Source organism: Hemitrygon akajei, chromosome 4, assembly GCF_048418815.1.
Source record: "Hemitrygon akajei chromosome 4, sHemAka1.3, whole genome shotgun sequence".
Classification (NCBI taxonomy): domain Eukaryota; kingdom Metazoa; phylum Chordata; class Chondrichthyes; order Myliobatiformes; family Dasyatidae; genus Hemitrygon; species Hemitrygon akajei.
In genome coordinates, this window is record NC_133127.1 from 41,072,798 (window position 1) to 41,099,568 (window position 26,771).

Here is a 26,771-nt window from a genome sequence, read left to right on the forward strand (position 1 = left end):
AGGATCAAAAGAAGCTACAGGAAGCTGTAAAATTAGTCAGCTCCATCATGGGTCCTAGCTAACATAGCATCTTGGACATCTTCAAGGAGTGGTGTCTCAGAAAGGTAGCACTCCCATCACCCAGAGCACACCCTCTTCTCATTGTAACCATCAGGTAGTAGGTACAAAATCCTGAAGGCACACACTCAGCGATTCACGAACTGCTTCTTCCCCTCTGCCATCTGATTTCCAAGTGGACATTGAACCCATGAACACTACTGCACTTTTTTTTATTATTTCTGTTTTTGCACGACTTTTAATTTAACTATTTAATATACATAAATATATATATTTACTGTAATTCATTTATTTTTTCCCCTGTATTTATCATGTATGTATTGTACTGCTGCTACTACATTAACAAATTTGACAACATATGCTGGTGATATTAAACCTAATTCTAAGTGCGTGGAAGACACTGCTCGTAGTGGTGGTAGTGGCCGATACAACTGGGACGTTAAAGAGACTCTTAGTTCAGGACACAGATGTAAGAAAAATGGAAGGTATAGGAGAGAAAGATTAGATTGATAGTGGAGTAGGTTTTTCGAGTTTGGCACAACATCTTGGGCTGCAGAACCCATACTGTACTTTACTGTTCTATGTTTTATGACTATATAGAGAATGGAGAGATTTGGATCACATGCAGGTGAAGAGATTAGTGGAATCTGGCATCAAGCAAGGTACAGACAAGATAAACTGAAGGGTCTATTCCCAAGTTGTGTTGTTCTATGTTCTACTTGTTAAGTGCTCCTGTGTGTTGTGGCATTACTTCATGGACACCACTGAGGAAGGAGTTCCCGGACTTTATATCTGGCTTCCTTTGCGGTTGCTAGATTAGTTTCCAGTTAGAACGGTCTGCGACTGGAAGGGTAACTTGCAGGAGCTGCTGCTTCTTTGTGTCATATGTCCCTGTGTTTGGATTGAGAGGCACTGCCTGGGCAAGTAACTGCAGTGCATCTTTTTACGGGAACACAGACATTGTACCTATTGTGCACTGGTGATGGAGGGAATGAATGTTAGAGAGATAGTTGAGGTGCCAGCCAAGCGGCTGTTTGGTCACAGGCTCAGAGATTAAATCAGCATATGGTCCAATCATCCATGCCAACCAAGATTCCCACATTTTGTCCATATCCTTCTAAACCTTTCCTATCGAATGTACTTGCTTTTTAAAATGCTATTATTATACCTACCTCAACCACTTCCTCCAGAGCAGTTTGGTCCACGTGCACATCACCCTCTGTGCGAAGACGTTGCCTCTCGGATCTTTTAAAATCTTTCTCCTCTCACCAGGTCCTCTGGATTTTGATTCCTTCAGATATTCTAGATGGTGGCAATCCTCCAGTTGTTGGAACTGCCCTCATCCAAGCAAGTGGAGAGTATCCATCGCACTCCTGACTAGTGCCTTGTGGCCGAGGAAAGGCCTTGGACTGTTAGGAGGTGAGTCACTCGCCACACGACACTCAGCCTCTGAACTGCTTTTGTAACCACAGTATTCATTAGGCTTAAACATCCCCTGGAATTTAGAAGGTCAAGGATGACTTTATTGGCTTTACAAGGCATTAATTAACTGAAGTGAGGGAACGAGAGATGCTGGAGGAACTCAGCAGGTTAGACAGTCTCCGTGGGCTGCATTAGACAGTCGCTGCTCCAGCATCTTATGTGTTGCTCAAGATTCCAGCACCTGCAGTCTCTTGTGTTTCCGTTAAGGAAAGGTGACTGGGTGGAAGAAGATACTTCTGCCTCTTGGGGAGTTGGGCATTCAGGAGTGAACTTAGATTGCACATCCGTATTGGAAAAATGATTTATTGCTGTCACATGTTCTGAGGTATAGTGACAAACTCTGCTTTCCATGCCATCCATACAGATCATTGCATCAAGTCAAGTCACTTTTATTGTCATTTCGACCATAACTGCTGGTACAGTACATAGTAAAAATGAGACATTTTTCAGGGCCATGGTGTTACATGACACAGTACAAAAAACTAGACTGAACTACGTAATAAAAAAAACACAGAGAAAGCTACACTAGACTACAGACCTATACTGGACTGCATAAAGTGCACAAAAACAGTGCAGGCATTACAATAAATAATAAACAGGACAGTAGGGCAAGGTGTCAGTCCAGGCTTCGGGTATTGAGGAGTCTGATAGCTTGGGGGAAGAAACTGTTACATAGTCTGGTCGTGAGAGCCCGAATGCTTCGGAGCCTTTTCCCAGACAGCAGGAGGGAGAAGAGATTGTATGAGGGGTGCATGGGGCCCTTCATAATGCTGTTTCCTTTGCGGATGCAACGTGTAGTGTAAATGTCTGTGATGGCGGGAACAGATCTTCTCAGCTGACCTCACTATCCGCTGCAGGGTCTTGCGATCCAAGATGGTGCAATTTCCGAACCAGGCAGTGATGCAACTGCTCAGGATGCTCTCAATACAACCCCTGTAGAATGTGATGAGGATGGGGGATGGGAGATGGACTTTCCTCAGCCTTCGCAAAAAGTAGAGACGCTGCTGGGCTTTCTTTGCTATGGAGCTGGTGTTGAGGGACCAGGTGAGATTCTCCGTCAGGTGAACACACATCAGTCCACTGAGGTGGTACATGGGGAAAATGCAGAATATGGGGTTAAAAGTTAAAAGGCAGTGCAGTGCAGGCAGGCAATGGGTGCATGGTCGTAATGAGGTAGATTGGGAGAGCCACCTTATCATATTAGGGGGCTGTTCAATGATCTTATAACTGTGAGATAGAAACTATCCTTAAGCCAGGTGATATGTGCTTTCAGGCTTTTCTAACTTCCTCCCGATGGGAGGGGGGGAGAAGAGAGAATGAGTGGTCTGCGTGGAGTCTTTCTGCAGTGTGTTGGCTGCGTTACTGAGGCAGTGAGAAGTGCAGACAGAGTCTGCAGACGAGAGACTGGTTCCGTGATGTGCTGAGCTGCACTCACGTCTCTTTGAAGTTGTCAAACCAATCCACGATGCATCCAGATAGGATGCCTTCTATGGTGCATCTACAAAAATTGGCGAGAGTCTAAGGGGACATGCGTAATTGCTTTAGGCAGAAATTTAGAAATTCTCTTCTGCGAAAGGCAATAAATGCCTGGTCAATTGTAACTGTTAAATCTGTGACTGACAGATGTTCCGTAACCAATGGTATTAAGGCGCATTGGGAAAGGGCGGGGCTGCGGAGGCAGGTCACGTATCAGTCATGATCCCACTGAGCTTTGGGGAAGCTCCAAAGACAAAGGTTTGCTTGCCTTCCCAAGTTCCTATCCAGAGTTTCACTTGGCTGTGTAACTGACTGGGCAGGGAGTCATTGTCCAGCCAAGAGTGAAGAGAGAGAGAGAGTGAGCGATTAGGAGGCAAGATTATTTAAGCTGCCATCCATCAAACAAGAACATTGAAATAAAGGGCTCTAATGAACAGAACGGCAAGGCTGGAGGTTCTCCTTGGTTCCTGTGGGAAATGTGTGATCTCCACTTGGCACCTCCTCAGACTGAAAACAAGTAGTCGTTCCAATGAGGGATTCTTAGGCGCATCCCATCACTTCAGTGTGCAGTTGCTAACGGTACCTCCCACCGTGTTCGCTGAATGAGGCACTAGACTGGGGTCACAGTCTCCCTGACAACCACACTGAGAGTGCCACTTGCTCGTATGGAAGCTATCGCTCACTCAGGCAGGGCTGCGTCCATTGTTTCGTAGCCGCTGCATCTTCCAACCGGCGTGCTTTGATTTAAAGTGACTCATAGCAAAAATAAAGAGCGCAGAGCCTCCCATGCAGATCACAGTAAATCAAGAGTCATGAGAAGGCAGAGAAAGCCAAACGAAATGTGCCATTGCTATTGGTTTATTATTGTTAGATAGAACATAAAAGAGTATAGCATAGAAAAATGCCCTTTGGCCTATGATATTTTGCCACACTAATTAAACTGCTAACTAAACTAATCCCTTCTGCCTACACATGGTCCATATAACTCAATGCTTCCTAAGAGAGACATAAACACCTCTATCATATTTGCCTCCACCACTACATCTGGCATCCACCATCCTTTAAACTTTCCCCCTCTCACCTTGAATGTCTTGTAGTAGGCATTTTAATCCTGGGGTAAAGATACCAGGTGTTTAACCATGCCTCTCATAATTTTATAAGTTTCTATCAAGTCTCGCCTCAGCTTCTGCCGCTCCATAGAAAACAATACAAGTTTGTCCAACCTTTGCTCATAACTCGTCCCCTAGTCCAGGCAGCATGCCGGTAAACCTCTTCTGCACCTTTTCTAAAGCCTCTATATTCTTCCTATAATTGGGTGACCAGAATTTATTCACTTGTACTGAGGTACAGTAAATACATTTTGTTTTGCTTGCCATCCTAATAAAAAGAAAACAGAATACAGAGTATAGAGTTGCGGTCTAGAGAAAGTGTAGCACAGCGAGCAATAATAAGGTAGACAAGGGGATCAAGAGTGAAGTATATGAGAGGTTAAGAGTAGAAAGAAAAACATTTCAATCATTTTTTTTTACTTTACTTTGGATCCTATGGAACGTTTTGGCTAATAAATTATCTAGTGAAGTTAGGTCAGTGTTGTGACATTGATGGCATAGGAGTTAATCCGTGCACAGCAATTTCCCACAATTTGCAATGTGTTGTTGACCAAGTAATTTGACTGAGAGATAAATATTATCCTTAGGACTCACGGCTGAGGGCAGGGCAGATGGATCCTCAGTTGAATGTTTCCTGCAGAAGGTAGTGCATCTGTACTCATACGCTACATCAGCCTTAACTCTTGTGCTCTTGAACACACAAAATTTTAACTGAGAGGCAAGAGGAATGCCCACTAAGCCAGGGTTTACAAAAATAACACCTTTCTTTCCCTAATACTGATCCAAAAATGTAATCTTCAGATGGACGGGAACCAATCTGTGAACAAGATCCAATATGGAATATTTTATTCATATAAAATCAAAGTCAAAGCCAAGTTTGTCATTTGCAAAATTACATACATGTCCGCACACGTTCAATGTGAAAGATTAAACCTTTTAGCCCACAATATGTGCTGACCTTTTAAGCTCTACTTGATCAATCTAATGCTTCCCTCCTAAATAACCCATAATCCTCCACTTTTCTTTCATCTTTGTGCCTATCCAACAGTCTTTTTAATGTCCTTATTGTACCAGCCTCTTCCACCACTCCTGGCAATGCATCATAGGCACTGACGACCTTCTATGTAAAAATGCTACCTCTGATTCTCCTCTAAACTTTCCTCCACTCACCTTAAAAGAGTGTCCTCTGATTGGTAGGCAGGATATAATGTGGGGAAGTATGAGGTTTTTCACCATGGAAGGAAGAATTTGAAATCAAATTATTATTATAATGAGTGGAAAGTGATAACTGAATTCTGTGGTAGGGCAGGTTTCTGCTACATAAGCACAAGCAATTGGGATACAGGAACTGCAAGCAACTAGGAAGGCAAATGGAACATTGGCCTTTATTGCAAATGAAATGCAAATGTAAGAAATGTGTTTATGTTAACATTGCAGCGTTCAAGTGAGACCACACCTGAAGAATTGTGCCTAGTTTTAGTAACTATTAAAGGGTGTACTTGCATTGGAGACAATGGAGAGAAGATTCACTCATCTAATTCCCAGGATGAAGGGATTTTGATAGAAAAATAGTTGAGCAGGTTAGAGCAGTACTCAATGGATTACAGAAGAGTTTTAAGTAATCTTATCGAAGTAGATGAGAATACTGCCCATTTGGTTTGGATCGTGCATCTTGATTCCTCGCTGTATAACTCAACTGTGGGATCTCTGGGCCCTAGACCATTATTCACTGAAAATGGCTACATAATGGATAACATGATAAAGAAGAGGTATGGTATGGTATTGCTGCTTCCATTGGTAGGGCTGATGACTATAAGAGTAAGGAAGCCATGATGCAGCATAATAATATTTATTCAGACTGCAGAACAGGTTGGAAGGGCCAAATGGCTCCCCCTGTTTCTATATCTTTCATCCCAAGACAGGAATATAAATTCATAAATTAGTTATTATCACATGCACTGAGGTACAGTGAACAACTTTGTTTCAATATCATGGGCCAAGTGGCCTGTCCAGTGCTGTCTAATTCACTTCTAAGGACAACTGGTAGTCTGGGTGCTAAGAAACTTCCTTTGGCGAGGATATCCAGAACCAGTAGGAATAGTTTCGGAATATGAGTTGCTCAGTTAATACAGAGATGAGGAGAAGTTATTTCTCTCAGAGGGTCTTGAATATTTGGAATTTTCCATCCCAGAGATCTGTGGACTTGGAATCATTCAATATATTCAAGCTGGAGTTTGATAAGGAAGTTCACTAATACCTCTACTTCCTCAGGAGGTTAAAGAAATTTGGCTGGTCCCCGACAATCCTCACCAGCTTTTATTAATGCACTTTAGAAAGCATCCTATCTGGGTGCACCATGGCTTGGTATGGCATCTGCTCTGCCCACGAATGCAGGAACTGAAGAGAGTTGTGGATGCAGCTCAGCACATCAAAGAAACCAGCCTCCCCTCCATGGACTCCGTCTGGACTTTTCACTGCCTCAATAAAGTATCCAGCACAATCAAAGATCCCATTCACCCTGGACACTTTCTCTCTTCCTGTCACCCATCAGATAGAAGATACAAAAGCTTGAAAGCACATACCACCAAGACAGCTCCTAAGTCTATTGAATAGTTGACTAGTATGATAAGAATGGACTCCTGATCTCACAATCTACCTCATCATGACATTGTACCTTATTGTCTGACTGCACGGCACTTTCGCTATAGGAGTTGTACTTTATTCTGCATTCTTTTATTGTTTTACCATGTACTGCCTCAAGGCAGTGTGTAATTGTTTGAACCATATGAACAGTATGCAAGACAAGCTTTTCACCGTACTTCTGTACATGTGACAATAATAAATCTATTCCAATTCAAAATTTGAACCATGGGGCTATCAAAGGGTGTGAAGAGAGTGAGGTGAAGAGTTGAGGCCAAGATTGGATCAGCCTTGGCCAGCACCTGCTCCGGATAGTTTCAAGGCAATAAAAGATGGTCATTCAATACTGCCCTTAGGGTAATGTTTATATCCCACTGATTAAAAGAAAATCAGCATTATCCAAAAGTAATAGCTCAGAATTTCCTATAATGTTATAATCAGGACCTTAAAGCAACTGGCAGGTTTGTCTTTTACAAACACGAGCAAGTCTGCAGATGTTGGAGAGCCAGAGCAACACACAGAATACTGGAGGAACTCAGGAGGCCAGGCAGCATCTATGGAAAAGGGGAAACAGGCAATGTTTCAGGCCAAGACCCTTCTTCAGGCCTGGAAAGAAAGGAGAGAAATCAGAGTAAAAAGGCGGGGGCAGGAGAGGAAGAGGTACAAGGCGGCAGGTGGTAAGTGAAACCGACAGAGGGGAGGGGGTGAAGTTAAGAGCTGGGAAGCTGATTGGTGTAAGAGATAAAGGGCTGGAGGGGGAATCTGATCAGAGAGGATAGAAGACCATGGAAGAAAAGGAAGGAGAGGAGCGTCACAGGCAGCTGATGGGCAGCGGGATCTCCCTGTGGCCATTCATTTCAATTCCACTTCTCCTTCCCATTCCAACATGTCTGTCCAGCCCCACCTCTACTGCCACTCAGAGGCCACACTCAGTTTGGAGGAGCAACACCTTACATCCCAAATGTGTAGCTTCTAACCGAAAGGCATGAAGATCAATTTCCCGAACTTCCAGTAACTGCCCCTCCACCCCTTCGCTATTCCTCATTCCTGTTTCCCTCTCTCACCTCATCTCCTCACTTGCCCATCAACCTCCATCTGGTGCTCCTCCCTCTTTCTTCCATGCTCTCCTATCAGATGCCCCCTCCTCCAACCCTTTATCTTTCACCAATCAAATCCCCAGCTCTTTACTTCAGCCCCGCCCCCTCTCCCAGTCACCTGCCACCTTGTATTTCTTCTTCCCTTCCCCCCACTTCCTTACTCTGACTTCTCCCCTTCCTTTCCAGTCCTGAAGAAAGGTCTCAACCTGAAACTCTTCCATAGATGCAGCCAGGCCTGCTGAGTTCCTCTAGAAGTTTATCTTTCAGTTGACAATTTCAACAAAATATTGTGCAGACTAATGCTGGACCGCAAAGATTAACTTTAGGAAAATGAGTATAATTCAATGCAACCTTTAAATAAATCTCATTTATTGTTTCCATTACTCACTCCGGCAGCCTGTGACCAGGAGTTTTGTTTCAATGAATGCACATTCAACACTCTAAGTAGGAGATGGAAACTTAAACAATTCACGCCCCAAACAAAGTACTGTGGGGGGGGGGGGGGGGGTGAATGAGACAGTGTTATGAGGAAGCATTTCTCTGCATAGAGGGTGGTAGAAATTTAGAATTCTCTGCGGTGAATTGGAATCAGTCCAGACCAGCCGACTGCTATTTCTAAATCTAAAGTTTCTTTTAGTCCTTAGTATAAAGAGATTCAGAGCTAAGGTGACTAAAAGGTGTCAGATCACTAGTAAACCACAACCATACATAATGGTGTGACAGACAAACTTGGCCATTCCTGTTTTTACCCCATCATTTCTAATTCACCCTGAAATAAATGATTAAATGTCGGTTTGATGTCCATAAGAGAATGCTGCCGAAGTCTGTGCTTAGACTATGAGTCCATAAGATATAGGAACAAATTAGGCCATTCAGTCCATCTGGTCGGCTTTGCTATTCAATCATGACTGATTTTTTTTAACCTTGTTCGCCTGCCTTCTCCATACAACCCTCAAACTACTGACCAATCAAGCACCCAACAATTTCTACCTAAGGGACGTACAAGAAGCTTGGTGCAACCATTGCCATGGCTTTGTAGGGAGAGACTGCAGTCTAGGGTCCTGCCTCCACTAGACATTTCAGAGCCGAATCCTGTGTAAACGTCTCTCAAACACTTGATGTTTGTATCATGCAAAGAGGACATATGAGTGGCAGTGGTGCTTTGTACATAGAACGTACATCGTTCTCTTTACTTCCCACCTCCCCCCGCCCCTCTCCCAACCAATCTGGCTGAAGATAAGAAAGCCTGAGGACAAGTACCACTGGCTCAAGGATTGCTTCTATCCCACTGTTATATGACTCTTAAACAAATCGCTTACATAATGAAGATAAATTCTAAATGTCTTCGTCTATCTTGTTGTGGCCCATGTACTTGGTCTATCTGAACTGCACTTTCTCTGTGACTGTAATACTATATTCTACATTCTGATTTTTTTCTTCCTTCTGTATTACCTCAATATACTTATGTATGGAATGATCTGCCTGAATGCCTTGCAAACACTGTACTGGCGTACATATGACAATAATAAACCAATTAGTCAATTACCCTGTGAAATATATACACAGTCAAGTCTATATGAAACTATAGAATGAATGACAAACTATGAAGGCAAAGAAAGCTTTTGATTTTTTTTAATTTGGAAAGAAAAGTTTTATTTTTGAAATAAAAGTAAGTGCCACTTTGAAATCAAAAGTCTGGCTAAAAAGCAAACTGTTCATACCATCCAATTACCCAGCAAAATGCAAAAAAGGAACAGTTTAACCTAATTGTTGAAATGGTTTGTTCAAGTAATAATTGCTAGGAAATTCATTCCCATTCAATAGCCTTCAACAGCATCAACCTAACTGCATTTTGGAAGGAGTACAGAATTCCACACAACGTGTCTGGAGCTGTTGACTGGGTAAGAATATCTGAGCATCTCTTCTTGCAGAGCAAAAAACAAATAAACTACTGCGCACCATAACCACTTTAACTACTTTGCACTACAGTGGATGTCTGAAAAAATTCTAATTATGTTCTTTCTTGTAAAATAGTGCATTATTTATGTCCGGCTTATGTTTTCCTTGTGAATTCTGCTTATACAATGCTCTGAGCCTGAGGTGTTTCACTGCACCTGTGAATACATGGAATTGTCCTGATAACAATAAATTCAAGTTCGACTTTGACAAAACTTATCACCATACTGAGCAACCTCTTTGAAATATTTAATCAAATTAATCAGATAGTATCTCCTCTTGACAGAGCACACTGACTATACCAGATAAAAGTCCATGCCTTTCCAAGGGCTGATTAATTCTATCCCTCAGAATTACTTACCACTGGCTGAAACTCACAACCCTGTAATTACCTGGCTTATCCTGCTGCCTTCTTAAATTAGGGCAGCTCTCTCACCAACCTCCAGTCATTTTGTATCTCACCTGTGACCAGTCAAAGTTTACAGATTTCTTTCAGGGCCCCAGCGATCTCCTCCCTTGCTATTGTTGCTAACTTAAGAGGTGCCACTCAATCACATGCCATTTTAAAAGATGAATATCAAGCCTCCAAAAATATTTTTTGCAGATTTTAAATTGTTTAACTAGTTTGGTAGCATCCAAAAAAATTTACTAACTTTCTAATATTCACACATCCGATGAAAGTTCATCAACTGAAACAGTAACTCTTTTCTCTCTCCACAGATGCTACTCAACCTACTGAGTACTTCCCAGCAGACTCCTGTCCTTACTCAGATCTGTTGTTCTTTACTCTTCAGAATTCCAATGACAAGGCTGACCAATTTTTTTTTATTGCTTTTAAGTTTCCAAACCAGGAAGGGAATTTACAAATGTTCAATGGAAGAGAATGCAATTAGTGTGCAGCTGAGTTTTGGACTATTGCTATAAACATCCTTCTGCAGACTATACATTCACAATGATACAGGAGACACTGGAGCTGCCGTGGATTACTGTACACTTGCCATGGTTCCCACATCTAAGCGAGGGTTAACTTACCTATTAACCATCCTTCCAGTAGCTACCACACAAAGTTTTCTCAAGGGCCACACTATCATATGATAGGAAGACATGAAAGGAAAACAGATGTGATGTTTGGAACAGAGCATCTCAAATGCTTTGAAATATTATAGCTGATGCTCATCACAAACACTGATCTGATACCTGTGGTGGTAATGCATGTGAACAGGTTTATTGGCATAGATTTATTGTTACATGTACAGCGATACAGTGAAAAGCTTAGTTTTGCATGCCATCCAGACAGATCATAAACAAGAAAACAAGAGACAATAAAAAAGAAAACAGAAAACAGAATATACTGTTCCAATTACCGTATAGGGAAAGTGCAATGCAGGTAGTCGAATAAAGTGCAGGCCCATGACGAGAGTTCCAGAGTTCATCTTTTAGGATATGAGAGCTTTACTTACAATGAGATAGAAGCTGTCCTTGAGCCTGGTGGTATGTCTTCTCAAGCTTTTGTATCTTTTGCCCAGTGGAAGGCAGGAAAAGAGAAAAGAGAAAGACCAGGGTGGAGGGATGTTTGATTATGTTGACTGCTTTCCCGAGACAGCGAAAAGCAGACAGAGTTAATAGAAAGTACACTGGTTTGTGTGATAGACTGGGCTGTGTTCACAACTTTCCTGAATGTTCTGGGTGAAGCAGTTGCTATATAGCTCCATTTCGGATTATCCCATTGGATGGAAATCATATTGGAATGCCTTACAGTGGGATATAGATCAGTTGCCGATATCGGGAAGGAATGTAAGATGAAGTGTAACGCATGCAAGTGTGAAGTGCACGACATTAGGATCTCAAATGTAAAAGGGAAGTACACAATTAGCAGTAGGACCCTTAACAGTATCGATGTACAGAGGGATCTTGGAATCCCTAAAAGTGGCTGCACAAGTTCATAGGGTGGTATAGAAGAATAGAGGATTCTTGCCTTTATTGTTTGAGGCACTAAATTTAAGAGTCAGGAAGTTATGTTGCAACTTTAAAAACTCTGATACGGCTGCATTCGGTTGTGGTCGTCTCATTATTGGAAGAACGTGGAGGTGATGGAGAGGGTGCAGAACAGTTTCACCAGGATGCTACCTGGATTTCAATGCGTGTATCATGGGAAGAGATTGGACAAACCTGGGATGTTTCCTCTGGAATGATGGAGGATGAAGGGACACCTAAAAGAAGTTTATACAAACGTAAAATTATGCGAGTATATAAGACAGCAGGCTATCTTTTCCCTGGGTCAAAATGTCTAATATTAGAGTATGAGAGTGTAAAAGGGGCAGGTTGTTTACACAGAGATTGGTGGATACATGAATATGCTGTCAAGGATGGTGGTGGAGGGAGAAGGGATTAAGTGTCATAACTTACATTAAATAACATTATGATGGGATTCATCAAGCTGACAGCAGACGAGTCTGAATTTCCATATTTCCATCTGCAACTAGATCCTTGACTTCCTCATAAGGAGACCACCGTCAGCCCCGATCAGTAAAACCATGTCTTCCTGACTGACAACACAGTCACACCATAAGGATGCGCGCTTAGCCTAATGCTCTGCTCTATCTACACACCTAATCAGGTGGCTAAGCAGAACTCAAACACCACCGATAAATTCACTGATGACACCACAGTTGCTGACAGAATCTCAGATGATGACCAGGAGGTGTACAGGAGCGAGATAGATCGGCTGGTTGAGTGGTGTCGCAATAACAACCTTGCACTCGTCAGCAAGACTAACAAATTGATTGTGGACTTCAGCAACATGAGATTAGGAGAACAGATATCAGTCCTCATTTAGGGGTCAGTGAAGGAAAGGGTGAGCAGCCTTAACGTCCTGAGAATCAACATCTCAGAGGATCTCTCCTGAATCCAACACATTGATGCAATCACAAAGAAGGCACACCAGTGGCTATACTTCACTAGGAGTTTGAGATTTGGTATGTTTCCAGAGACCCTTGTAAATTTCAACAGACGTATGGTGAAGAACAAAGCTGACTGGTTGCATCACAGCCTGGTATGGAATTTCCAATGTGTGATTATATTATAGACTCAACCAGCTCCATCACGGGCACAACATCTCACCATCTAGGACATCTTCAAATGCCAGTGCTTCAAGAAGATGGCATGCATCATTTAAGGCACTCACCATCCAGGGCATTCCCTTTTCTCATTATTAACATCATGGAAGAGGTACGGGAGCATGAAGGTGTGTACTCGGCATTTTAGGAACATCTCTTTTCCAATTACCATCAGGATGAATGGTCAATGAACCCACGAATACCACATTACTATTCCACTTTGTACTTTATTTTGCCACTTATTGTCATTTTTGTCTTGCACTGTACTGCTACAACACAACAACAAATCTCATCGCATACAAATATATTAATGATAATAAATCTGATTCTGTATGCTAAGTGTATATTCATGCCATTCTGAACTATCGTAACTATCAGAATTTAATGGAGAAAAATCTGAGCAGGTTTCGCTGCACTGAAATGTGGGTGAAGTTTGTGCTGGAAGCTAACGTTGGTTTACTCTGCTTTCATGTCAGCCATTCAGGTCATTTCATTACATCCATGCACTGAGGGAGTACAAGGGAGAAGCAACATCAGGGTGCAGAATAGTGTTACAGTTACAGAAAAAATGCAGTGTGGACATTTTGTAGGTGCAAGGTCATAATGAGTTAGATTGTGAAGGTAAAAATCTATCCTATTGTACTGGGGACCATTCAATAGTCTTAGAACAATGGCACAGAAACCGTCCTTGAGCCTGGCTGTTCAAGCTTTCAAACGTTTGTACCTTGTGCCTGACAGGAGGGGGAGAAGAGAAATTGTCTACAGTGGCCGAGATCTTTGGTTATGATGGCTGCTTTACTGAGGCACTGATAGAGTCCATGGAGGGGAGGCTGGTTTCTGTGACATGCTGAACTGTGTCCATGTTATAATACAATAACAGTGTTTTTTTCCTTCTTCTGCAAGCTCACAAGGTACTTTTCGTTACAACCTGGGGAGAGTTCGGCAGGAGTTTAACTCCAAAATTTCACCCTGACTACCTGTACATCTAATTCAAGACACCATCTGCTCTCCCAAGTAGATGTAAGTGATTCTTCACCATTATAGTAAGGAAAAGCAGGATTATTCTACTCACAGTCCTGGACACTCATTATCCTTCAATCAACATTCCAATAATGGATACATAAAAGTTCTAGGCACAAAAGATATCAAGGCATTTGGTGAGAGAATAGGAATGTGAAATTGAGATAGATGGTAGTATTGAATGGTGGAGCAACCTTGAGGAGATGAATGGCCTTTTAGCAGCACAAGAGACTGCAGATGCTGAAATCTGGAACAAAAATAAACTGCTGCAGGAGACAGCGAGTCTAGCAGTATCTATGGATGGAAATGGACAAGGGTCTTGATGTGAAATGTGAACCGTCTGTTTCCCTCGAGAGGTACTGCCTGACCCAGAATTACTCCAGCAGGTTGTGTGCTGCTCCTGCTTCATTTTTCTGTATTTCTGCATTTCTACAAACTAATCTGGTTTTTATTTTGTGCTACTGCAGTTGTGTAGAAGTTGACTGCTCAACTTCTGTTGCTATGTCTATGACTGCAAGAGGAATTTCACTGATCATAAGGACAAATCTTTCTCTTTTTTTTAATTGAAATGGCCCACTTAATGATCCATTTTAGAACCACTGGATAAAAATAATATCCAATCCCAATGAAAATAATTCCTTAGAAAAATTATCAAATCTGGAAACAGGCTGAACTGCTGCTTGATATACAGGTCCTGGACATTTTCCAGAAATGTATGAATGTTCAATAAAATCCAGAGATTATTTCAACATCTAATTATCTGCGATTTTTTTTCAATGAGGAAATCTTAACAGCTGATGGTCGGACACTAATTGACAGCTTGAATACACTGGATTGAAATGAACTGTATTGGACACCTACCTAATGGGTCACCTGCATCTGACTAGGTCAGTCCATACCTGTCTAAGGTAATTTCTCTTCTTTTCACGAAATGTTAACGGTTAACCTGCCTTTAATTTTGCTCACCGGAATTTAGTTGGCCACGCTATTAAATATTAGCCAGAACACAAATGTCTGAAACTGTACACAAAGCAACATTTTATCTCATTGGATTGTGCATTGTGTTAAATTAAACATTTATTTGATATTTGAGATGCTCGTATTTCAATTCAATGATTAAAAAGCATGTAAGCAAATTGTAAGATGATGTCTTCCAGAGTGTAGATTATATTAACTTTGAAACAGTGACTAACAGGAGGATACAATAGCGAAGAAGCATCCTGAACGTTAGTAAAATATTGATCATGTTGAGCAGGTAGTAAGTAATTACCGGTGCGAATTGCACCTCACTGGGTACCACTCCTGTCAGATTCAGGCTGCAGATGATAAATTACCAGGCAAGCAGACTGAGTTCTGAACCAGTGAGCCACAAACATGAGTTCAAATTAAAATTTAAAAACTTTCCCCTCGCACAAAGGGTCAGTAACTATAATACCACCAGACTGTCACACAAAAAAAAAACATCAAGTAGGAAGAAACAATAAATGCTGATGGTTGTTTCTGTGATGGAGCAGGAAATACCAATATTCACCACCCACATTAGCATTTACCTCTTGCTTTATTTCTTTGCATCCCATATCACCTCATACTATCAGCCTGTTTAATGATCCAGTCATCCCTATTTCTACGCTGTCACAATCATGTCAGTCATACCTCCCACGTATTTATTTTGCCTTTGCTCAAAACCCAGCAAGAAGAGGGAAGTTCCTTTGCTTTGCCACTCTCTGGGTTATCCCTGCTTTGCTGGGTATTGACAACAGGGGCTGAATATTTTCTCAATAACGCTACACCAGTGCATGGCGGTACAGTGGTTAGCACAACGCTTTACAGTGTCAGCGATCAGTAATCAGGATTCAATTCCCACTGCACTCTGTAAGGAGTTTGAATGTTCTCCCCATGATCGCATGGGTTTCCTCCACATGCTCTGGTTTACTCCCACATTCCACAAATGTGTGGTTAGGATTAGCGAGCTGTGGGCCTGCCATTTTGATGCCAAAAGTCTGGGGACACTTGTGGGCCGACACAGACTCCAGCACATCATCAGACTGTGTTGGTCATTGACACAGATGATCAATTTCACTGTATGTTTTGATGTACATGTGACAAATAAAGCTAATCTTTATTGTCTACTGTTCGTTCAGAACCTCTCAAGAAATTCTAGCATGAATTTGGGCTCAGGTTTCTGGAGAGTCGCTGGAACCTATACAATTAAGTGATCTGCTGGCTTATTTTATAGGGTAGTTACGAGTCAAACATATGGAGTGGGTCTGGAGTCACAAAAAGGGCAATTCAGATAAAGACAGCGGATTTCCTGAATGACATTAGTGAACCAGATGGCTTTCTTTTTACAATATCAGCATTACTAAGACTAGATGTTTTCTGCAAATTCAAGATTATTAACTGAATTTAAATTCCACAGCTGCCCTATGTCATTTCCCAACTTCCCTTTAATATCATTACAAGGATGTCTTGTAGAAGAGTTAAAAGTAGCAATACTCCATTCACTGCAAAGCAGGTGCAAGGCCACGTACAGATACAAGACAAAGACAAAACTGCACCAGCTCTGGCACTGAAAAAAACTTTAACTTCAAATCTTTCAATGAAACAAGCTTGGTAAAAACTACAACCATTGACCTTACTTCAACAACCTGCAAATACATCACTGAAAATTCCCAGCGCAGTTTCTGAGAGTGTTTTGCCACCATGCTAACTACCCGAGGTTGAAGGTTAAATACCAGTTACAAACCAATCATCTCTAATCCTGTTCCATGTTTAAAATGTTTTGAGCAGTACTCGTGCTTTGCAGGCTGATGTCTCTAAGAATTCCTCAGCTGGGAGACACAAATATTTTAAAATTAAAACTATTAATGAGTGAATGGTAAAAGATACACATTTCTTTTATACCTTTCTGTTCGTGCTGTACAGCTAACGAGGTATATTCAAATCATGGTTGCTCTATCGTGAGAAACTAGTTTAAGGATGGCAAGCTTCCACAAACATTATAGTATATACCATAATACAGCATGGGTTATACAATTATACAGCACACAAACAGGCCCTTCAGCCCACTGTATCTATGCCAGCTATGATGCAAATCTAACCAGTCCTATCTGGAGACACAAGACACTGCAGATGCTTGAATCTGAAGCAATACACATTTTGGGTTAACACCCTTCAATCAGACCAGGTCCAGATGATGGATCTCAACTCAAAATGTCAAATATCCATTGCCCTTTGTAGATGCTGCAGAGTTCCTCCAGTGCTATGTTGCTAACTTATCCTATCTGCCTACACGTGGTTGATATCCCTTCATTCATTGCCTGTTCATCTGCCTATCTAAATCCTCTTAAGCATTGTTACTGTATCTGTTTCTACCACCAATGTAGTAATGTCTGGATAATCTGTAAATACTTCACAGAATGCAAAAAGTGTTTCCACTCATCAAAATACTGTTTGTTTTACATCCCACTGAGAACGAATATCACCTGTAAATGAATGTACCTACAAAAGAGCAACACTCCTGCAGTGCTGCTCTGGAGCATCTGCCTCCCTTTTAATGTCAAACTGCAACTTTCTGATCATGAGGCAAGAGTTCTCCTATCAAAAGAGACCATTCATCTAAACATGCAGCCATTTTAACACGATGACAGCAAACAGCACAGGAAAGTAACAATACACTACAACTGTGCTTGAAAGACATTCCAACAGACATCATTGCAGATTTCCCAGCGGAGAGGTGTTTACATTTTTCCTGCTTCCTTGCTTTCAGTTCGCAGTAACTCTGAGATACAATACAAACCTCTTTACACCAGATAATGCCAATCTCTACACTTTCAATGAAAATCCTAGACTAAATACTCACAAAAATAAAGAACCAGCCCTTTTTTTAAAAAAAAATAGTAAAAAAAAACTCTCAGCAGTGTCTGAAAACAATCATCAGCTTTTGTTAAAATGAATACAGATATTCAGCGGGTAGCTCATCCATCAATTTAACCTCTGCCTGTCCCTGTAAGAGGACAACTTCGACAAGGTCACAAGAAGAATGTAGACACGTTATCCCCTCTACATTTGCAAAAGGCACAGTTCAGAATCCTTAAACTAAACATTTGAATTAAAATTTAGGCTCATCATAGACAAACCCAAACCATTTTTAACTTTTAACTTTAAACTAACTAAAAGTTAGATGTCTGATAACTGGAAGACAGCAAGTGTGGTATCTGTGTTCAGGAAAAGCAGCAGGGATAATCCAGGTAATTATAGGCCAGTTAGTATAACATCAGTGGTAGGGAAATTATTGGAAAGATTTACAAGGGACATAATAAACCTATATTTGGAAAAACAGTGATTGATTGTGGATAATCAGCATGGATTTGTTGGTGGGAGAGCATGCCTGACTACTTTAATCGAGTTCTTTGGAGTAATTTCTAAATATATTGATTAAGACATTGTGGTTGATATGACTTACAGGAGTACACAAACTTCAGTTAAGCCTTTGATGATGGTATACAGAATTATGAGAGGTTGGTCCAAAAGGTTACAGCCCTTGGGATTCAAGACAGGTTGGCAAATTGGATCCAAAATTGGCTGGTAACAAGAAGCAGAAGGTGAGATGGTAGAGGGTTACTTTTGTGATTAGAGGCATGTGACCAGTGGTGTTGGGACCCTTGCTTTTTGTTGCCTACATTAATAACTTAGATGTGAATGTACCTGTAAGTGGTATGAATGGTAAGTATGAAGATGGTACAAAAGTTGGTGGTAGTGTTCATACTGAGGGGGAATGTTTTCACATGCACCGTTCCCTAGCACTGATGTTAAACAACTACTGATCCGCTGGTAAACTGGTGAGGAAAGAGCAGAAATAATTTTATTCTGATAAATATGAGGTAAAGCATTTTGGGGGTCAAATAAGGGTAGGTGATTAACCATGAATAGTACAGCCCTAGAGAGCAGTGAAGAACAGAGAGACCCTGGTCTACATCTCCAAAGATCCCTGAAGATGTCAGCATAGGTAGATACAGTGGTTAAGTATGTCTACCTTCATTAGTCAAGGTACAGATCATAAGAGCAAAGGCAAATTTATAAAACAAACGTTTGGCTGCATTAGGAGTACTGTGTGCATTTCTAGTCACTCTACTATGGGAAGGATTGATTGTACTCAAGAGGGTGAAGATGGGATTTACAAAGATGTTGCAGGAGGTGGAGTGTTTCACTTGTGAGGAGTGAGTGTGTTTGTGTTCCTTGGAGCAGATGAGACCAGAAGGGGGATGGACATGTAGACAAGAATCTCTTTCCTCCTCAATACTCTCTAGGACTGTACCATTCATGGTTAATCACCTACCCTTATTTGACCCACAAAATGCTTCACCTCATACTTATCAGGTTTAAATTCCATCTGCTATTTACTCACCAGTTTACCAATGGATCAGTGGCTGTAAAGATCCCTCTACTGGGAAATCTGCAATGATACTTTTGTACCTTCTTCTATACTATTGCCTAGCTTATTTAATCTTTTCTCTATTTTTTTTAGTTGCCTTCTGTTAAAGGCTTCCCAAAACTCTACCTTCCCACTAATTGTTGCTATATTATATGTCCTCTCTTTTGATTTTACACTGTCTTTGACATCCCTATGTTTATCTCATTCTCCCTTTAGAATACATCTTCATCTTTGGGATGTATTTTTTCTGCACCTTCTGGATTGCTCCCAGATACTCCCGCCATTGCTGTTCTGCCATCATCAACGTTAGTGTTCCCTACCAATCAACTTTGGCCAGCTCTTCCCTCATGTCTCTCGAATTATCCTTACTCCAGTGTAATACTGATATATCCAGTCTTACCTTCTCCTTCTCAAACTGCAGGGTGAATTCCATCATATTATGATCACTGCCTCCTATGGGTTCCTTTACCTTAAGTTCCCTAATCAAATCTGGGTCATTAGATAATACCCAATCCAGAACTGCCATTTCTTTAGTGGCCTCAACCATAAACTGCTCCAAAAAGCCATATCGTAGTCACTCTAAATATTCCCTCTACTGAGATCCAAACTAACTTTCCCGAGCTACCTGCATATTGAAATCCCCCATGACTATTGCAACATTGCCCTCTTTACATGTCTTTTCTATCTCCCATAGTAGAGATCTAGAAGACAAGAAGACTAGAAGACAAAGATTAAAATGATGATTGAGAAGTTTGGAAGGGACTCGAGGAAGAATTTCTTGAAATCTGGAAAATACTAAATGAGAGGCATTGAAGCAGGTACTCTCACAGCATTTAAGAATTATCTGGACAGGCACCTGAATCACCTCAAAATAGTATGCTATGGGCCAAGTGCTGGTAAATGTGACTAGTATGGGTGGGTACTCGCTAATCAGCATAGATACTGTGGGCCAAAAAGCTTCTTTTGATCCTCCAAAACTCCACAACTCTGACCTTTATCTGCATAAGAGGAGGGAGAAGAGGAGTATTAGAAGTTCTCTTGGGTGCAGCTGTGGTTACCCGGAATAGACAATAGGACACAAAACAACTCAGTGTCAGTTGTGAAGGAGGCATCGCAGTGAAACACTCCGCTGCTCCTGATACAACTGCCCAACAGGATCCCGCTTAAATGTAACATTGTTGTTTTATACTGTATCTACACAGTAAAATCACACCAATTTGCTCCTTTGTCGTGTGGGATTAAAGTTTAATTGTTTTGTCAAGCATAAACTATATTATTCAAGTGGTTGCAATCACCTTGCATGCCATATACACCCGTATTTACAAGCTAATCACATAGTCTACACTGGAAAATACAAGCAGCGTTGAATTCAGCAAAATCCAGAGGCCAAAGTACAGCTACACTCTCCTACTGTTCGCAGCCTACCATCCCACTTGCCACTTGCGCTGAAAGTGAACGCGATATAATCACAGCCTGTGGTACATCATTCAGCGAGACTCGCTATTATGAAATGTGATCTATTGTGCTGCAACGTGTACACTACAATATCTAAAAGATATTATTCTCTTCCAACTGGCAGAAGTCACTATCAGACAGAAGCACATCACAAGCCAATACAATCAGCATTTTATAAGACACTTGAATCAGCCCCTAATGGTTAATTTACTGCATCCGGGTAATGTAGCATTTTGTCTGTGTCAACTTCGCAACAGATTCTACTTTACACACGGGTTCTATGGCCAGACAGACTTAATACTGGAGGATTTTTTTAGACTATCTGCATTACTGTGCATTCCATCTAACTATAACCACATATGGTGTCCTATTATTTTATGAAATAAAAATCAGAAATTGCAATCAGCACCAGGTCAAACTGAAGATCACTTACAGGATTCCTTTTGGATTTGCTTTGGAGGAACAGTAAGTACAAGAAAGCCAAACAGCAATGACAAAGTATAACTTAACTGAGCTAAGAATTCAAAACTAAAGACTTCCTTGTAAACAAACAGGAAGCTCCCTCAGTCAGAGCAGATTCTCTGAACCTGAATGGACTACAGAGCAAAATAGTAAGACACAACCCCTGGCTCAACACAAAAAGGGTCATTATTATTATAGGTCTCATTTAACAGGACTGCCACAATTTGAACACACAATGTTAACCCTTCAGCAAACTGACAGGAATTACATCTGACCAACCCCAGTAGCTTGCAGCCTAGACTGCACACTTACCTCTGTTGTGTAGAGAGAGCAGCACAAATAGGGACACAAGAACCTGCCAACGTGGATCTGCAAGCCAAAGCATCACCTTGGTATGTGGGTGCCCTCTGGAGTGTCGCCTGCTTCCTGTCTTTAGCTTTGATGAAGGGCTGGAGCACTGATCAGTTAAACTGCCGCTGTGTGGAACTCTGTCAGAAGCCTGAGGAGATGGAAATGAGGAAGAGAAGATTGTTAGAAATTGGCTGTTGGAAGATTGGACCCCAGTAGACAGGTCAAGGTGAGGTCTTCGGATAGGGCAGTTAGCTTCAGATACAGGAGTGTATGGACTACATAGTGGTACAGAGAGCATGCACTCTAGATGAACGTATTCTAATGGCATTTTTTAACTCAAACACAAACCAATTAACTGTTGCAACCAGCAAAAGGCTCCAAAAGCAAAGTACTGAAAACTAGCAAATTTCCCCAATCCTGCCCATGTCTGCTAAAGGGATCCAGGTCAGCTAGGAGGCAGTACAAAACTCCCACTGAAAAAGTCAATCACTGCCACAACTAAACAGGTCCTGGTCTCTGATTAGTCCATACAAAATGCAGAGCACGTTTTCTCTTGGCTTGGAAAATGCTTCCAAGTTGATGTGCAGACACAATAGAATGAAAAAAAGGTTCAGGAGGAAGGGATGAGAGGAGAGGGGAAAAGAGGGAAAAGGAATATGAGTGAGAGTGAGCGGGGAGGGGTGGTTGGAGGCATAGAGACGGGGAGGCAGTGAGACTAAAGCAGAGGTAAGAGAGGGGAAAATTTCAGAAGAGGAAATACTAATGCAGATAAATAGACTACAGGGAGAAAGAGAGTGTAAAAAGAGGAGGGTGCAAGAAAATTTAGAGCAGAATAACTAGTGGAGGTGAACAGAGGTCAGGGAGAGGGAGAGAGACAGAGAGAAGAAAATAAAAGGACAGAAGGAATAAGACAGGGAGAAAGTGCAGAATAAAAGAGACTGACTGAAGACAAAAATAGTAGAAAGAAACAGTGAGGCAGCAAAAGGAAGAACTAGGAAAATGAAGCAGAAATGTGAGGGCAGTAAAGGAGTGAGAGAAGGATGGAAAGCATTTGGGTAGGAGAGAGGGGAAGAACAGAGAGAAGTTGTATGACTTGCCTGCAGCAGCCGCACAAATGATGTGCTTTCTCACTTGTGCTGGCGGCTGGGGCTGGACTGTCACTGCTGATTTGCTTTCAGGCACGGATTACATGTGATAAGGTCTGACCTTATTTAAGTATTCACACATTAAGGCCCCTCATAGTGAGCAGCTGAAGACAAAAAGCCCCTCAGATGTTCAGGCCATCAATCAGCCTCACAGTGTGTTGCCTGCCAAACCTTGCCACTAAACTCGGGGCCAGTTCAGTGAGGGGGGTGGTGGTTAGTGGGTGGGGGAGGGCGTGGAAAGAGAACGAGAGAAAGGGGGCGGCTCTCAGTCTGAGGAGCACTTTAATAAAGTCTAAAAAAGCTGGTCACAGACCCTCGAAGCTCATTGTCTTCCATCTCTTTTCAAAATCTTGCTGCTAAAACAGTCCATCTGTGAGGTTCTGCTGACCAATCACAAACCATAGAAGTTAACTCGTTAAACTTTAAATTTCTGCACCTGTGACCACTATGGGACTAGTTTTTGTTGCTCTTCTTATAAATGAAAATAAACTTGAAGTAACTGCTTGCCCGTAATCTTGTTAAACCCTGTCCTTGTTGTTGTTTGTAATCCCACACCGGCACCCCCAGCCCACAGTCCATGTCCCCTGGTTTCATGCCTCTATTCTTCACCAGAACACCAGCAGATTTTGGCTGCCTGTTTAAACAATTCCAAATCACAAAAGAAAGTTAAAACAAACACGGTTAAGCAGAGAGAAGCAAACTGCGGCAATGAGTGACAAGGTGCCGAGAGGGCACAGAGCAGCTGAAAGTGTAAGTTTTAAACAAATGAGAGAGAGAGAGAAAGAAGTGGGGGGGAGGTGAGAGAGAGAGATAGAAAGTCAGAGAGGGAAAGAGGAAAGGGGAGAGATGAGGGAAGGAGTGAATGAGAGAAAAATGGGGATGAAAAAGAGCAAGGGAAGAGAGCTGGAGTGTGTGGAAAGAAGGTACGTTGGTTTGTTTACACGTGTATGCAATGTGTGTGGGAAGATTAAGTTTCTTTGTGTGTGCATGTGTTGATTTGTGTGTGTGCGCCTATGTTTGTATGTTATTTTTCGTATGAGCCCTTATATACATGTAAAAGGAGAATGCAACATCAAATAGTGTAGGTTTATAGAAGGGTGTGTGTGTGTGTGTGTGTGTGTGTGTGTGTGTGTGTGTGTGTGTGTGTGTGTGTGTGTGTGTGTGTGTGTGTGTGTGTGTGTGTGTGTGTGTGTGTGTGTGTGTGTGTGTGTGTGTGTGTGTACATATGTTTCGTTCAGAACAAGCCCCTCCTGGAATAATGTTCCTATTACTTTCTCAACTGCAAACTTGAGACAAATTGTGCCAGCACACAGTGGGAGGGAGTGAAAGGAGAGGAGAAACAGGATGGAATGGGAAACGGAAAGGAGGGAAGGAGGGGGCAAGGAGAAGGAGCAAGACAGAAGGCGGGATGAAGGAGGGAGGGAAAATGTGGAAAGGAAGGGAGTGAGCAAAATAAGAAGGAAGAGAAAGGGAAACAGGTTGAGGGTGTGGGAGGAAAGGAGAAAGAAAAGGTGTAGGAAAAGGGGGGAGAGAAAAATAAAGGAAAACAAGTTTGTTCTTGCTGAACAAACAATGCCAGCAAGGCTCGACCTTCTTGCTGTGGTGTTTGTGCATCTGTAACTCAGTGTCTGCTCAAGCATTTAACTCAGAAGGCTCCCTCTTAATCTTTCACACAGCCTCACACTGCCAGGAGACCACAAAATTGCACAAATATTTCAATGATACTGTCCAATAGAATGCAATGAAGATGAGTCTTTCCAGCAGCTATCCCCAAACAAAGGTGAAAAAGATGAATGAAATAGAAGCCAATTTGCCCCTCAAGTTTGTTCAGGCACTGAGAACAAATGCAGCCCATCCTGTCTGTCTGTCTGTGTTTGTGTGTGTGTGTGTGTGTCTCTCTCTCTCTCGTGCAAATCCCATATCCTCTCTTTCTCTAAGTGTCCAAAACACTACTATTCTCAGTCTTAAATTTGCTTGGTGACTGGACAATCCATATCTGATGGAGAAAATTCTAAAGATTCATAACCTTCCATATAACTTAGAAGGCAACTAACCAAAGTAAATAGTATTAGTATGGATAGATACTTGACTGTCAACATGGTCATGGGTCGACCAAAAATCCTGTTTCTGCACTGTATGATTCTGTGACTGGTCTATAAAGAAAATGTCTCCTCCAGTGTTTCTTACCACTAAGTCACGAACTCGGGGCACAAAAGCAAATAGACAAATCCATCATTTGGGACTCAGATGAGGAGAAATATCTTTATGGGGAGGATTGCAGAGTTTTAGAATTCTCTACTTGTGGTGAGTGCTCAGTCATTGAGTCTAGTCAAGAATGGGATCAATAGATCGTTAATTTCAGAAGAAATCTTCTAGAAAGGGTGTGGAGGCTTTGGTGAGGGTGCAGAAGATGTTTACCAAGATGCTGCCTAAATTATAAGGTATGCACTATGAGGAGAGGCAGAGAGGTTGTACAAATAGGGAGTGAATGGCTTCTATTTCATGTATTGATAGAAATTTATACGATTATGAGGAGCATAGACAGAGTAGACAGCCAGCATCTTTTTCCCAGGGTTGAAATGTCTTCTACCAGAGGACGGATTTAAGGTGAGAGAGGTTAAGTCTGAAGATGAATGGAGCATATTTTTTTATATACGCAGAGTGGTGGATACCTGGAATACTCTTAAGAGAACATGCAGAGAATGGAGAGGTATGTACTTGTGTGGGCAGAAGGGAGTAGTTTAATTAGTCTTTTGATTACTAGCTTAATTAGATCGACACAACATCATGGGCCAAATGCCTGTTCCTGTGCTGTACTCTTCTATGTTCTCTGAATTAGAGAATATAGTCATCAGGCAGGAAAGACGATTTTAAGTAGTAGACTGATGTAATCTGAGAAAACAGGCTCTATGACTTTATATCTCTTACCATTCTTGTACTTTTAATGGAAATAGCCAATGTAAACTTTACAACTTATAATTCTGGCTGTTGACCAGTAATAAATTTAGAGCTAAACAGCACAGAAACCAGCCTTTCAGTCCAATTGATCTACGCCAATCAAGATGCCCTATATCATCTAGTCCCATTTGTCAGCACTAGACCCATAACCTTCTAAATCTTTCCAATCCATGTACTTGCCCAACTGCCTTCTAAAAGTTGTGGTTGTACCTGCCTCAGCAACTTCCTCTGGCAATTGATTCCACATAGATACTGTCCTTTCCGTTAAAACAAAATTACGCCTTAAGTTCTTATTAAATCTTTCACTTCTCACCTTAAAACTATGGCCTCTACTTCTTGATTCCCTAAGCAAAACAAACAGACTGAGTGTATTCACTCCAGCTGTGCTCCTGATGGTACTGTGTTGGCTTAGTTCTAACCCAGAGAACCCTATAAAACCAAATCAATTCCAATCCTCCAGTTGGAAAGACGAAATAGGGTGGATGTGGAGAGGATGTTTCCTATGGTGGGCACAGCCTCAAAATTGAGCAGTGACAGAGGTAAGGAGGATTTTTTTTTAGCTAGAGAGTGGTGAATCTGTGGAATGCTCTGCCACAGACAGTGGTGGAGGTCAAGTCCGTGCGTATATTTAAGGCAGAAGTTGATCGTTTCCTGATCAGATATGGTGAGAAGGCAGGTATATGGATCCAGAATCAGCCACGATGAAATGGTGGAGCAGACTTGATGGGCTGAATGGCCGAATTTTGCTCTTATGTCTTATGGTCCACCAGACAAATTGCAGGACAACTCAGGGTGATTAACATCAAATGTACAAAGCATAAAACTCAATTTACACTGTATCTTCAAAATACCAAAATGTCTCAAAGCAAAACAAATTTGACACTGAGATGCTTAAAGAGCCATCATGATTGAAGGCCAACAATTCAGTGTTAAGGAGCATCTTGAAGGTGGGAGGAGCAGTGGAGAGATGGAGAGCGAAGGGAGGAATCCATGGGCTGAGGAAGTTGAAGGTA

At 41.7% G+C, this 26,771-nt stretch overlaps 1 protein-coding gene across 8 annotated transcripts in view; it reads right to left on the reverse strand.

Moving 5' to 3' along the window:
- bmpr1ba (bone morphogenetic protein receptor, type IBa) overlaps positions 1 to 26,771 on the reverse strand; it is a 544,116-nt gene that overhangs the window by 138,740 nt on the left and 378,605 nt on the right. For all 8 annotated transcript variants that reach the window (XM_073042441.1, XM_073042436.1, XM_073042437.1 and 5 more), the window contains one exon: positions 21,617 to 21,803. In XM_073042441.1, coding sequence (XP_072898542.1) covers positions 21,617 to 21,689 — 73 coding nt within the window. In that variant the 5' untranslated portion in view covers positions 21,690 to 21,803. The remainder of the gene's footprint in view (positions 1 to 21,616; positions 21,804 to 26,771) is intronic.